The sequence below is a fragment of the Canis lupus genome, chromosome 19 (assembly GCF_003254725.2).
Source record: "Canis lupus dingo isolate Sandy chromosome 19, ASM325472v2, whole genome shotgun sequence".
Lineage (NCBI taxonomy): Eukaryota > Metazoa > Chordata > Mammalia > Carnivora > Canidae > Canis > Canis lupus.
This window is the reverse complement of record NC_064261.1, coordinates 21,234,714-21,247,495: the sequence shown is the minus strand read 5'-3', so window position 1 is coordinate 21,247,495 and position 12,782 is coordinate 21,234,714. Positions and strand designations below refer to the sequence as shown.

General features: G+C 43.1%; 1 protein-coding gene across 8 annotated transcripts in view; it reads right to left on the bottom strand.

The window, feature by feature from the left end:
• Window positions 1–11,294: 11,294 nt before the first annotated feature.
• Window positions 11,295–12,782, bottom strand: part of LOC112652438 (cryptic protein) — an 81,705-nt gene continuing 80,217 nt past the window's right edge. For all 8 annotated transcript variants that reach the window (XM_049097355.1, XM_049097361.1, XM_049097357.1 and 5 more), the window contains one exon: window positions 11,295–11,636. In XM_049097355.1, coding sequence (XP_048953312.1) covers window positions 11,503–11,636 — 134 coding nt within the window. In that variant the 3' untranslated portion in view covers window positions 11,295–11,502. The remainder of the gene's footprint in view (window positions 11,637–12,782) is intronic.

The window sequence follows — 12,782 nt, the reverse complement described above, 5'->3', positions numbered from 1 at the left end:
AATTTCCTGGTTGACCTATTCATCTTTTAGGAGGATGGTCTTTAACCTCCGCATGTTTTAGTTTCTTCCAAATTTCTTCTTGTGATTGAGTTCAAGCTTCAAAGCATTATGGTCTGAATATATGCAGAGTACGATCCCAATCTTTTGGTATCCATCAAAACCTGATTTGTGACCCAGTATGTGGTCTATTCTGGAGAAAGTTCCATGTGCTCTTGAGAAAAATGTGTATTCAGTTGCGTTTGGATGTAAAGTTCTGTAAATATCTGTAAAATCCATCTAGTCCACTGTATCATTTAAATCTCTTGTTTGTCGCCAGGACACTTGCACCCGATGTTTATAGCAGCAATGTCCACAATAGCCAAATTGTGGAAGGAGCCTCGGTGTCCATCCAAAGATGAATGGATAAAGAAAATGTGGTTTATGTATACAATGGAATATTACTCAGCCATTAGAAATGACAAATACCCACCATTTGCTTCAACGTGGATGGAACTGGATGGTATTATGCTGAGTGAAATAAGTCAATCAGAGAAGGACAAACATTATATGGTCTCATTCATTTGGGGAATATAAATAATAGTGAAAAGGAATAGAAGGGAAGGAAGAAGAAATGGGTAGGAAATATCAGAAAGGGAGACAGAACATAAAGACTCCTAACTCTGGGAAATGAACTAGGGGTGGTGGAAGGGGAGGAGGGCAGGGGGTGGGGGTGAATGTGTGACGGGCACTGAGGGGGGCACTTGACGGGATGAGCACTGGGTGTTATTCTGTATGTTGGCAAATTGAACACCAATAAAAAATAAATTATTACTTAAAAAAATAATAATAAATAAATCTCTTGTTTCTTTTGGGATATTGTGCTTAGATCTGTCATTTGCAGAAAGTGCCATGTTGTAGTCTCCCAGTATTAGTGCAGTATTATCTAAGTATATCTTTACTTTGGTTCTTAATTGATTGATATACTTGGCAGTTCCCCCATTAGGGGCATAAATATTCATGATTGTTAGGTCTTCTTGTTGGATAGATCCTTTAAGTATGATATATTGTCTCTCTTCATCTCTTACTACAGTCTTTGGGATAAACTTAATTTATTTTATATGAGGATTGCTACCCTAGCTTTCTTTTGAGGACCATTTGAATAGTAAATGGTTCTCCAACCTGTCAATTTCAGGCTGTAGATGTCCTTAGATCTACAATGAGTCTCTTGTAGACAGCAAATAGATGGGTCTTGCTTTTTTATCCAGTCTGAAACCCTGCGTCTTTTTATGGGATCATTAAGCCCATTCAAGTTCAGAGTTACTATTGAATGATATGAATTTAGTGTCATCATAATACCTAATCAGTCCCTGTTTTTGTGGATTATTTCTTTGGGCTTCCTCTTTCTTTTACAGAGTCCCCTTCACTATTTCTTGCAGAGCTCGTTTGGTGGTCATATATTCTTTCACTTTCTGCCTATCTTGGAAGCTCTTTATCTCTCCTTCTATTCTGAATGAGAGCCTTGCTGGATAAAGCATTCTTGACTGCATGTCTTCTCTTTTAGGGCCCTGAGTATATCCTGCCAGCCCTTTCTGGCCTACCTGGTCTCATGGAGAGGTCTGCTATTAATCTAGTATTTCTCCCCATATAGGTTAGGAATCTGTTGTGTCTTACTGTTTTAAGGAATTTCTCTTCATCTTTGGAATTTTCAAGTTTCACTATTAAATGTCGAGGTGTTGAACAGTTTTTATTGATTTTATTTGGGGACCTCTCTACCTCCTGGATCTGAATGCCTGTTTCCATCCCCAAATTAAGGAAGTTCTCAGCTATGATTTATTCAAATATGCTTTCTGGTCCTCTGTCCCTTTTGGGGTCCTCTGGAAGCCTAATTGTATGTAGATTTGTCCTTCTGAGGTTATCATTTATTTCCCTTAACCTTTCCTCATGGTCTTTTAATTGTTTTTCTCTTTTTTCCTCAGCTTCCTTCCTTGCCACCAACTTGTCTTCTATGTCACTCACTCTTTCTTCTACGTCATTAACCCCCGTTTTTAGGCCCTTCAGTTTGGATTGCTCTCATATAATTGATTTTTAATTTTGGCCTTATTAGATCTAAATTCTGCAGTCTGAAGTCTCTTGAATCCCTTATGCTTTTTTCCAGATCCACCAGTAGCTTTATAATTGTGCTTCTGAATTGGCTTTCTGAGGTTGAATTGTAATCCAAATTCTGTAACTCTGTGGGAGAGAGTAGTTTCTGATTCTTTCTTTTGTGTGAGTTCTTTTTTCCAGTCATTTTCCTCAGGGGAAAGTGGCTAAAAACGAGTTGTACTGGGAAAAGGGAGGGGGGAAAAAAAAGAAAAAGAAAGAAAAAGAAAGTTCAGAAAAAAAAAAAAAGAGGTGTATCCTCTGGTTCTATATACTGTAAATCCCTTGACTTCCCCTGGAGCTTTCCAGCACTGCTGGGTTAAGAACTTGTTCTTCCCCGGTCTTTCCAGCTGGTCTTCTGAGGGAGTGGCCTGCTGTGCTGATTCTCAGGTGTGCATACATGGGGGAGCTGCCCCGCCCCGCCAGGTGCCATGCTCAGTGGGAGCAATTTATCCTGTAGGCCCCTGTTCCCTGGCGGCTGCACTCCATCCCAAGCACAGGGTGACACCAGTAGGAACAACCACACTGGCAGTGGCCAGCTCTCCAGCTCTGGAGTCAGCTCCCGCAGTAACTATCACAGTCCACACTGACCTGGATGCTCCGGGGGCTTGGGGTGCTGATCTGTACAGCTTGGGGGCACCGGGTGGCAGGAGGGTCTTCACAGTCCTGTGCCCTCCCTGCCTCTGCTTGTCCCAGAGGTAGCACAGGATCACAAGCTGTGTCCCCTTGTGTCCTGGGATCCGGGCCCTGTGCAGCTGGAATTGCGCTCCCGAGGCCTCGGCTCCCAAAGGCAGCAGGGGCAGATCCTTCAGGCCGGCAGAGCCACCGCCTGAGCTTCTCCTGTGGCCCTGTCAGGTGCCTGCTGTAGCCCTTTACCAAGCTCTCCCCTGGGGCACGCTTCCTCTGTTTGTGACTCCTGGAGACTGGAGGCTCCACCCACCCTCCTGTGGTTCTGCCTGAGTTCCCTGCTAAGCCCCTTTCCCTCTGGGAAGAATCTGGTGCCGATTTTTTAAATTCCTGCTTCTCTGGGACAGGGCTTTCCTGTCCAGGAGGCTTGCATGGCCGGCCTTATCCCATCTCTTCTGGGGTCCCTCCCCCACTTGATTCATTTTTATTTTGATTTTTTTTTCAACCTTCCTACCTTGTTAGAAGCATAAACTCCTCTCTGTAGCGTACCAAATGTTCTCTCTTTATTTTTTTAATAATAAATTTATTTTTATGGGTGTTCAATTTGCCAACATAAAGAATAACACCCAGTACTCATCCTGTCAAGTGCCCCCCTCAGTGCCGTACACCCAGTCACCCCTACCCCCCGCCCCCCTCCCTTCTACCACCCCTAGTTCGTTTCCCAGAGTTAGGAGTCTTCCATGTTCTGTCTCCCTTTCTGATATTTCCTACCCATTTCTTCTCCCATCCCCTCTATTCCCTTTCACTATTATCTATAATCCCCAAATGAATGAGACCATATAATATTTGTCCTTCTCCAATTGACTTATTTCACTCAGCATAATACCATCCAGTTCCATCCACGTCGAAGCAAATGCTGGGTATTTGTCATTTCTAATGGCTGAGAAATATTCCATTTTATACATAAACCACATCTTCTTTATCCATTCATCTTTCGGTGAACACCAAGGCTCCTTCCACAATTTGGCTATTGTGGACATTGCTGCTAGAAACATCGGGGTACAGGTGTCCCAGCGTTTCATTGCATCTGTATCTTTGGGGTAAATCCCCAACAGTGCAATGGCTGGGTCGTAGGGCAGGTCTATATTTAACTCTTTGAGGAACCTCCACACAGTTTTCCAGAGTGGCTGTAGCAGTTCACATTCCCACCAACAGTGTAAGAGGGTTCCCTTTTCTCCTCATCCTCTCCAACATTTGTGGTTTCTTACCTTGTTAATTTTCTCCATTCTCACTGGTGTAAGGTGGTATCTCATTGTGGTTTTGATTTGTATTTCCCTGAAGGTAAGTCACGCAGAGCATTTTCTCATGTGCTTGTTGGCCATGTCTATGTCTTCCTCTGTGAGATTTCTGTTCATGTCTTTTGCCCATTTCATGATTGGATTGTTTGTTTCTTTCCTCTTGAGTTTAACAAGTTCTTTATAGATGTTGGATACTAGCCCTTTATCTGATACGTCATTTGCAAATATCTTCTCCCATTCTGTAGGTTGACTTTGAGTTTTGTTGACTGTAACCTTTGCTGTGCAAAAGCTTCTTATCTTGATGAAGTCCCAATAGTTCATTTTTGCTTTTGTTTCTTTTGCCTTTGTGGATGTATCTTACAAGAAGTTACTGTGGCCGAGTTCAAAAAGGGTGTTGCCTGTGTTCTCCTCTAGGATTTTGATGGAATCTTGTCTCACATTTAGATCTTTCATCCATTTTGAGTTTATCTTTGTGTATGGTGCAAGAGAGTGGTCTAGTTTCATTCTTCTGCAGATGGATGTCCAATTTTCCCAGCACCATTTATTGAAGAGACTGTCTTTCTTCCAATGGATAGTCTTTCCTCCTTTATCGAATATTAGTTGACCATAAAGTTCAGGGTCCACTTCTGAGTTCTCTACTCTGTTCCATTGATCTCTGTGTCTGTTTTTGTGCCAGTACCACACTGTCTTGATGACCACAGCTTTGTAGTACAACCTGAAATCTGGCATTGTGATGCCCCCAGATATGGTTTTCTTTTTTAAAATTCCCCTGGCTATTCGGGGTCTTTTCTGATTCCACACAAATCTTAAAATAATCTGTTCTAACTCTCTGAAGAAAGTCCATGCTATTTTGACAGGGATTGCATTAAATGTGAAAATGCCCTGGATAACATTGACATTTTCACAATATTAATTCTGCCAATCCATGAGCATGGAATATTTTTCCATCTCTTTGTGTCTTCCTCAATTTCTTTCAGAAGTGTTCTATAGTTTTTAGGGTATTGACCCTTTACCTCCTCGGTTAGGTTTACTCCTAGGTATCTTATGCTTTTGGGTGCAACTGTAAATGGGATTGACTCCTTAATTTCTCTTTCTTCAGTCTCATTGTTAAGTGTATAGAAATGCCACAGACTTCTGGGCATTGATTTTGTATCCTGCCACGCTGCCAAATTGCTGTAGGAGTTCTAGCAATCTTGGGGTGGAGGCTTTTGGGTTTTCTATGTAGAGTATCATGTCATTGGTGAAGAGGGAGAGTTTGACTTCTTCTTTGCCAATTTGAATGCCTGTGATGTCTTTTTGTTGTCTGATTGCTGAGGCTAGACTTCTAGTACTATGTTGAATAGCAGTGGTAAGAGTGGATATCCCTGTCGTGTTCCTGATCTTAGGGGAAAGGCTCCCAGTGTTTCCCCACTGAGAATGATATTTACTGTGGGATTTTCATAGATGGCTTTTAACATGTTGAGAAATGTTCCCTCTGTCCCTATACTCTGAAGAGTTTTGATTAGGAATGGATGCTGTATTTTGTCAAATGCTTTCTCTGCATCTATTGAGAGGATCATACGGTTCTTGTTTTTTTCTCTTGCTGATATGATCAGTCACATTGATTGCTTTATGAGTGTTGAACCAGCCTTGCATCCCGGGGATGAATCCCACTTGGTCATAGTGAATAAGCTTCTTAATGTATTGTTGGATCCTATTGGCTAGTACCTTGTTGAGAATTTTTGCATCCATGTTCATCAGGGATATTGGTCTATAATTCTTTTTGGTGGGGTCTTTGTCTGGTTTTGTAATTAAGGTGATGCTGGCCTCATAGAATGAATTTGGAAGTACTCCATCTCTTTCTATCTTTCCAAACAGCTTTAGTAAAATAGGTATGTTTTCTTCTTTAAACGTTTGATAGAATTCCCCAGGGAAGCCATCTGGCCCTGGACTTTTGTGTCTTGGGAGGTTTTTGATGACTGCTTCAATTTCCTCCCTGGTTATTGGCCTGTTCAGGTTTCCTATTTCTTCCTGTTCCAGTTTTGGTAGTTTGTGCTTTTCCAGAAATGCATCCGTTTCTTCTAGATTGCGTAATTTATTCATTTGTATTTCCTTGGTGTTGGTAGTGATCTCTCATTTCTCATTCATGATTTTATTAATTTGAGTCTTCTCTCTCTTCTTTTTAATCAGGTTGGCTAATGGTTTATCTATCTTATTAATTCTTTCAAAGAATCAACTCCTGGTTTTGTTGATCTGTTCCACAGTTCTTCTGGTCTCGATTTTGTTGAGTTTTGCTCAAATCTTTATTAACTTTCTTCTTCTGCTGGGTGTAGGATCTATTTGCTGCTTTTTCTGTAGCTCCTTTAGGTGTAAGGTTACCTTTGTATTTGAGTTCTTTACAGTTTTTGGATGGATGCTTGTATTGAGATGTGTTTCCCCCTCAGGACTGCTTTGGTGTATCCCAAAGATTTTGAAGGGTTGTATCTTCATTCTCATCAGTTTCCATGAATCTTTTTAATTCTTCCTTAATTTCCTGGTTGACCTTTTCATCTTGTGGCAGGATGGTCCTTAACCTCCACGTGTTTGAGGTCCTTCCAAACTTCTTGTTGTGATTTAGTTCTACTTTCAAGGCATTATGGTCTGAGAATATGCAGGGGACGATCCCAATCTTTTGGTATCGGTTCAGACCCGATTTGTGACCCAGTATGTGGTCTATCCATGGAGAAAGTTCCATGTGCACTTGAGAGAATGTGTATTCAGTTGAGTTTGGATGTAAAGTTCTGTAGATATCTGTGAAACCCATCTGGTCCAGTGTATCATTTAAAGCTCTTGTTTCTTTGGAGATGTTGTGTTTAGAAAACTTATAGAGGGATCCCTGGGTGGCGCAGCAGTTTAGCGCCTGCCTTTGGCCCAAGGCACGATCCTGGAGACCCGGGATCGAATCCCATATCGGGCTCCTGGTGCATGGAGCCTACTTCTCCCTCTGCCTATGTCTCTGCCTCTCTGTCTCTCTCTCTGTGTGACTATCATAAATAAATAAAAATTAAAAAAAAAAGAAAACTTATCGACTGTAGAAAGCGGTAGATTTAAGTCCCCAAGTATAAGTGTATCATTATCTAAGTATGTCTTTATTTTGGTTATTAATTTGTTTAAATATTTGGCAGCTCCCACATTCGGGACATATATATTGAGGATTGCTAAGTCCTCTTGTTGGATAGATCCTTTAAGTATGATATAGTGTCCCTCTTCATCTCTCACTACAGTCTTTGCGGTAAATTTTAGTTTATCTGATATAAGGATGGCTACCCCTGCTTTCTTTTGAGGAACATTTGAATGGTAAATGGTTCTCCAACCTTTTATTTTCAGGCTGTAGGTTCCTTCTGTCTTAGATGAGTCTCTTGTAGACAGCAAATAGATGGGTCCTGCTTTTTTATCCAGTCTGACACCCTGTACCTTTTGATGGGGTCATTAAGCCCGTTCACATTCAGAGTTACTATTGAAAGATATCAGTTTAGTGTCATCATGATATCTATTCAGTCCCTATTTTGTGGATTGTTCCATTGGACTTCTTCTTAAACGGGAATTTTAGGACTCCCCCTTAAAATTTCTTGCAGAGCTGGTTTGGAGGTCACATATTCTTTCAGTTCCTGCCTCCCTTGGAAGGTCTTTATCTCTCCTTTCATTCTGAATGAGAGCCTTGCTGGATAAAATATTCTTGGTTGCATGTTTTTCTCATTTTGGATCCTGAATATATCCTGCCAGCCCTTTCTGGCCTGCCAGGTCTCTGTAGAGAGGTCTGCTGTTTCCCTAATACTCCTCCCCATAAAAGTTAGGGATTTCTTGTCTCTTGCTGCTTTAAGGATCTTCTCTTTATCTTTGGAATTTGTAAGCTTAACTATTAAATGTCGAGGTGTTGAACAGTTTGTAATGATTTTAGGGGGGTATCTCTGTATTTCCTGGATCTGAATGCCTGTTTCCCTTCCCAGATTAGGAAAGTTTTCAGCTATGATTTGTCCAAATACATATTCTGGACCTCTGTCCATTTTGGCGCCCTCGGGAACCCCAATTAAACATAGGTTTTTCTTCCTGAGGCTGTCGTTTATTTCCCTTAATCTATCCTCATGGTCTTTTAATTGTCTGTCTCTTTTTTCCTCAGTTTCCTCTTTTCCATCAACTTGTCTTCTATGTCACTCGTTCTTCCACCTCATTATCCCTCGTCGTTAGGACTTCTAGTTTGGATTGCATCTCATTCAATTGATTTTTAATTTCTGCCTGATTAGATCTAAATTCTGCAATCATGAAGTCTCTTGAGTCCTTTATGCTTTTTTCTAGCGCCACCAGTAGGTTTATAATAGTGCTTCTGAATTGGCTTTCTGACATTGAATTGTAATCCAAATTTTGTAACTCTGTGGGATAGAGCACTGTTTCTGATTCTTTCTTTTGAGGTGATGTTTTCCTTCTAGTCATTTTGCTCAGTGCAGAGTGGCCAAAAACAAGTTGTATTCGGAAAAGGAGAAAAAGAGAGAAGAGAAAGAAGGAAAGAATAACAAATAAAGAAAAAAGGAATAAAAAAATAAAAAAGAATAAAAGAAAAGAAAAAAAGGGTGGGGGAAGCAAACGAAAATTAAAAAAAAAAAAAAGAAAAAAAAAACAAGGGGGAGTATCCTCTGATTCTGTATAATATAAGTCCCTTGACTTCCCCTGGTACTTTCCAGTGCTGCTTGGTCAATAATTTGTTTTTCCCCTGTCCCTCTAGCTGGTCTTCTGGGGGAGCGGCCTGTTGTGCTGATTTTCAGGTGTTAGCACTTGGGGGAGCTGCTCAGCCCCTGCCTGGTGCAGGGCTCAGTGAGTAATGTTTAAGCTGCTTATCTGGTGAGGCCACTGTGAGGTTCAGTGGGGGTTGTTTATCCTGTGAGGCCACAAGAGGAACAACCGCAGTGGCGGGGCCAGCTCTGGAGCCCTGGAGTCAGCTCCTGCAGTAACTACAGAGGTCTCAGTCTGCAGGGGCCTGGATGCTCTGGGGTCAGGGCCGCTGATCTCCTCAGTTTGGGCAGGAGCATCCTTGCTGTCCTGGGCTCTCCTGGCCTCTGCCTGTCCAGGGAGGAGCCCGGATCCTGGGCTGTGTCCCAGCGCCCTGTGCTCTGGAGCCTGCGCTGTTGGATTCATGCTCCCGCCCCGCAGCCCCCTCCGGAGCCTCTTCCTCCGCCCGAGCCCCTCCGAGCTGCTCCGGGTACCACCACGCGTTGCAGCCCTTAGGGAGCTTGGAGCACTCCCCTGGGGCGCAGGTGTCTGTTAGTGTCCCAGGGAGCTTGAGGGCATCCTCGGCCTCTTGGGGTCCTGCTCTAACTCCCTGCGAGCCCCTTTCCGCCCGGGAAGGTTGGTGCAGCTCCTGCGTCTCCGGGACGGGGCTCTCCTGTCCTGGGGACACTCGCCCTGGCCTCAGCCCGGCTCCTCGCGGCCCCCCCTCTTGGAGGCCTTTTGTTTCTTTATTTCTTTTTCCCCGTCTTTCTAACTCGATAGAAGCGTGAACTATTCTCACTGTAGCATTCCAGCTGTTCTCTCTTTAAATCTCAGGCCGAATTCGTAGATTTTCAGGATGATTTGAAGGTTATCTAGGTAATTTGGTGGGGACAGGTGACTTGGGGACCCTACTCTTCAGCCATCTTGCCCCTCCCCTTTCTGTTCTCTCTTTAAATTAGGTGAAATTCAAAAGTTTTCAGGATGATTTGAAAGTTATCTAGATAAGTTGGTGGGGACAGGTGACTTGGGGGCCCTACTCCTCCTCCGTCTTGCCCCACCCCCAGGTGTGAACATTTTAAATGAAATCCATAAGTCTTATAAAGTATCAATATCTTGATCAATTAATATTTTAATACAGACTGTTTTATCTATTCCAGAGTCCTTTTCTTGCTTCAATTTTATTCTTGTTTATTTACCTGAATAATGTAATATTCTTGTTTTCACTCATCTGAGTTCTAGTTGAAGTAACTGCTCAAACAGGGCTGTGATTATTAGATAGCTAATGTAGTGGACAGATCCAGCTTAGTAATGCCTGACTCCCAAGTGCTATGCAACTGATTCAAGACGGGCCCTTCAGTCCCTTTATTTTTTCACAAATTTCAGCTTGGGGTTCAGATTGAGGCTGGATGCTTGCTGGACCTGTTTTGAAAGCATAAGCAGTACCATAATTGTATGAATTACCTTATTAACTTAGCTTTATGTCGTTTTCTGTTATGTTCCTTACTTATGTTTTAATCTCCTCTCAGCCCCATGTATGATTAATCATTAACTACCTTTTCCACCCTCTATTCCTTGTTTACACATTGATTATAGAAACTTAATGGAGACTAGATGGTAACGTCTGTCTTGATCTAAACTGATATATCCCATCATACCAGATTCTGGATGGCATCTCATTGTTCAGAAGAATACATCCCTTGGGGTTGTTTCAAAGCTCCCCCAGCCAAGGCTTCAAGAAACCTATCACCCTCCTCTCATGTGTTCATCTCCCTACGCAATCACTATATGTAAACTGTTCCCAGGCTCAACAGAGCAAGGCAGATTTGGGGACAAAAAGAAAGGCACAGCATGTGCAAGTTTGAGTAAGTAACAAGATTTGGTGGCTGGACTATTGCAGGTAAGCTGTGCTTGCCTGGCTGGCTGTCAGATGACTGGACTCCAAGAGAGGAGGGCTAGCCTAGAACCTGAGCAAATGTAACCCTTTTTGCTAAATTCTCTCTCTGCCTTGCCTTTAGAATGGGTTCTGCTCTGTAAAATCTTCCCCTTTTAAGTAGATTGGTAATAATCCCAGTAAGTGCTAATTGCCCTGGAAAGCATGTCACAAAGGAGCTGGTTAGTAGAGGAAGCTACAGAAAAGGAGGTGGGTTGACAGGCTGTCAGACTCAAGTCTTGGCTCCCACCTTCTCACCCTCCCTCCCCTTTCTTGTCTTCCTTATCAATGAAGCATTTTTTAGGCTGCAGCTCTTTGCCAGACCCAGAGTACACCACATGTGGTGCTATGTCTGCCTCCCAAGGACTTAGAGAGTAGTGGGGGAGTCGAACAGTGAAGCATTGCCCTATCCATGGTTTATCCATGTGTGTGGAGGATGAAGGGGTGCTCAAGGAATAGTTGTCATTTGGGAGGGGCCACATGCTCAGTTTACTCCAAAATCAGAGATAATTTAGAGTTGAATAGGCCCCAGCACAAGTGTTTACTCACAAGGCGTCTAAGTGGCAGACCCTTGAAATAAGACTTAGAGAATCAAGAAAATCTCTTTCATGAGGATATTTATTGAACAATAAAAATATTCATCTCATGCTTCAGTTTATAGGAAATGTAGGAAATCTATTACCTACAACAGAAAATGAGATGATGCACAAGTCCTGGTTTTCCCATAGAGGACCATGCTTACTCAAGCTGTGCTGGTGACGCCAAGGTTCTGCCAGTGTGGAACTGCAGATTAAGTCCTCTACGGTTTAGTTAGCAGTCTCCCCCTTCACTCAGGATAGTTTGTAAGAGCAAGCAGGGAAGGAGGAAGAGAACACTCAGCATGCGTTGTGAGCTTAGTTGTGCGCTTAGTCCATCAGAGCGTGCAGCAAGAAGATCTTCCAGGTCTGAAAAAAAATCCCAAGTGTGTAAGACACATTGTTACAGACTGTCTTTAAGAAACTGAAATAGAGATGTCTGCACCTGCTCTGATAAAGGCCCTATTCTGCTGGAACCTCCTCATTAGACTTTGCTGCTGGGGCTCTGCTGCAGAGCCCTTCCAAAGCACAGCCCCACCATGCCAACAGTGGGCTCACCTGGCAGCAGAAGGAAGCTCCACTGTGGGAGTGGCTGTTCAAGGAAGCTGTGCCTTCCTTTAGCTTTTATATGGGATTTTTGTGGAACTTAGAGAACTGAAAGAGAATTTATTGTTTTTAGGGCTTAAGAAAGAAACAGCCCTTCAGCTCTCTCATTTACTTGTGAGCTGACCAAAGGTGATTTTTCAGAGAATTCCACACCAAGTCATTTAGCAATCAGGGGCAAATAGATCTGATTTGAAATACAATAAAATAAAACAACTTGCATCTATGTGTTGCAAAGAAGGTCCAACTTTTCCCCAAATTAGTCCTTATACCATTTCCTTGATTAGGGACTACCTATTAAACAGGAGGAAAGCACCCATCCCTAAAGCAATGGCTACTACTTCTACAGAGGAAGTTACAAAAATGAACAGCTTCATAGCATTCTGGGGGTTGGTGCAGCACCCCAAGGTGCTCACTTTCTTTGCTGCCACAGTGTGGTTCCTCAACAGTAGGGTCTCACTCTAGTCCTAAGGGTCTGTGAGTCCAGCTTTCTGTATGGTTGGGACTCCACCCCAAAGGTGTTGGCTGGGAGTCCCTGGGGTAGCAGAACCCAGGCTCTCAGCTAAAGTCCCTCCTGAATAATGACTATGTGAAGCTGCCAAGCCCCACGGGCAAGGGTGCCAACTCCACTAAAGCATTCTCACAAGCAAATCTGGGCCTATGTGTGGGGTTGGCTTGGCAGGTAAGCATGCAGATGAGAAAAGGCACTACGGAGAACTTCTCTCTAGGACTGCCTGGCAGAGGCCAACCTGGTGTACTTCCCACCTTCTTCCCCCTGACCCCACCCCAGACTGGACTGCCTGGTCCTGCCCTCTACAATACCTTCAGGAGATGTCCTCTGAATGTGAGAACCTATGGTGAGCATGAAACAGTGGAAGTTAACAAGTAATGATGACAAGCAACTGCAACAGG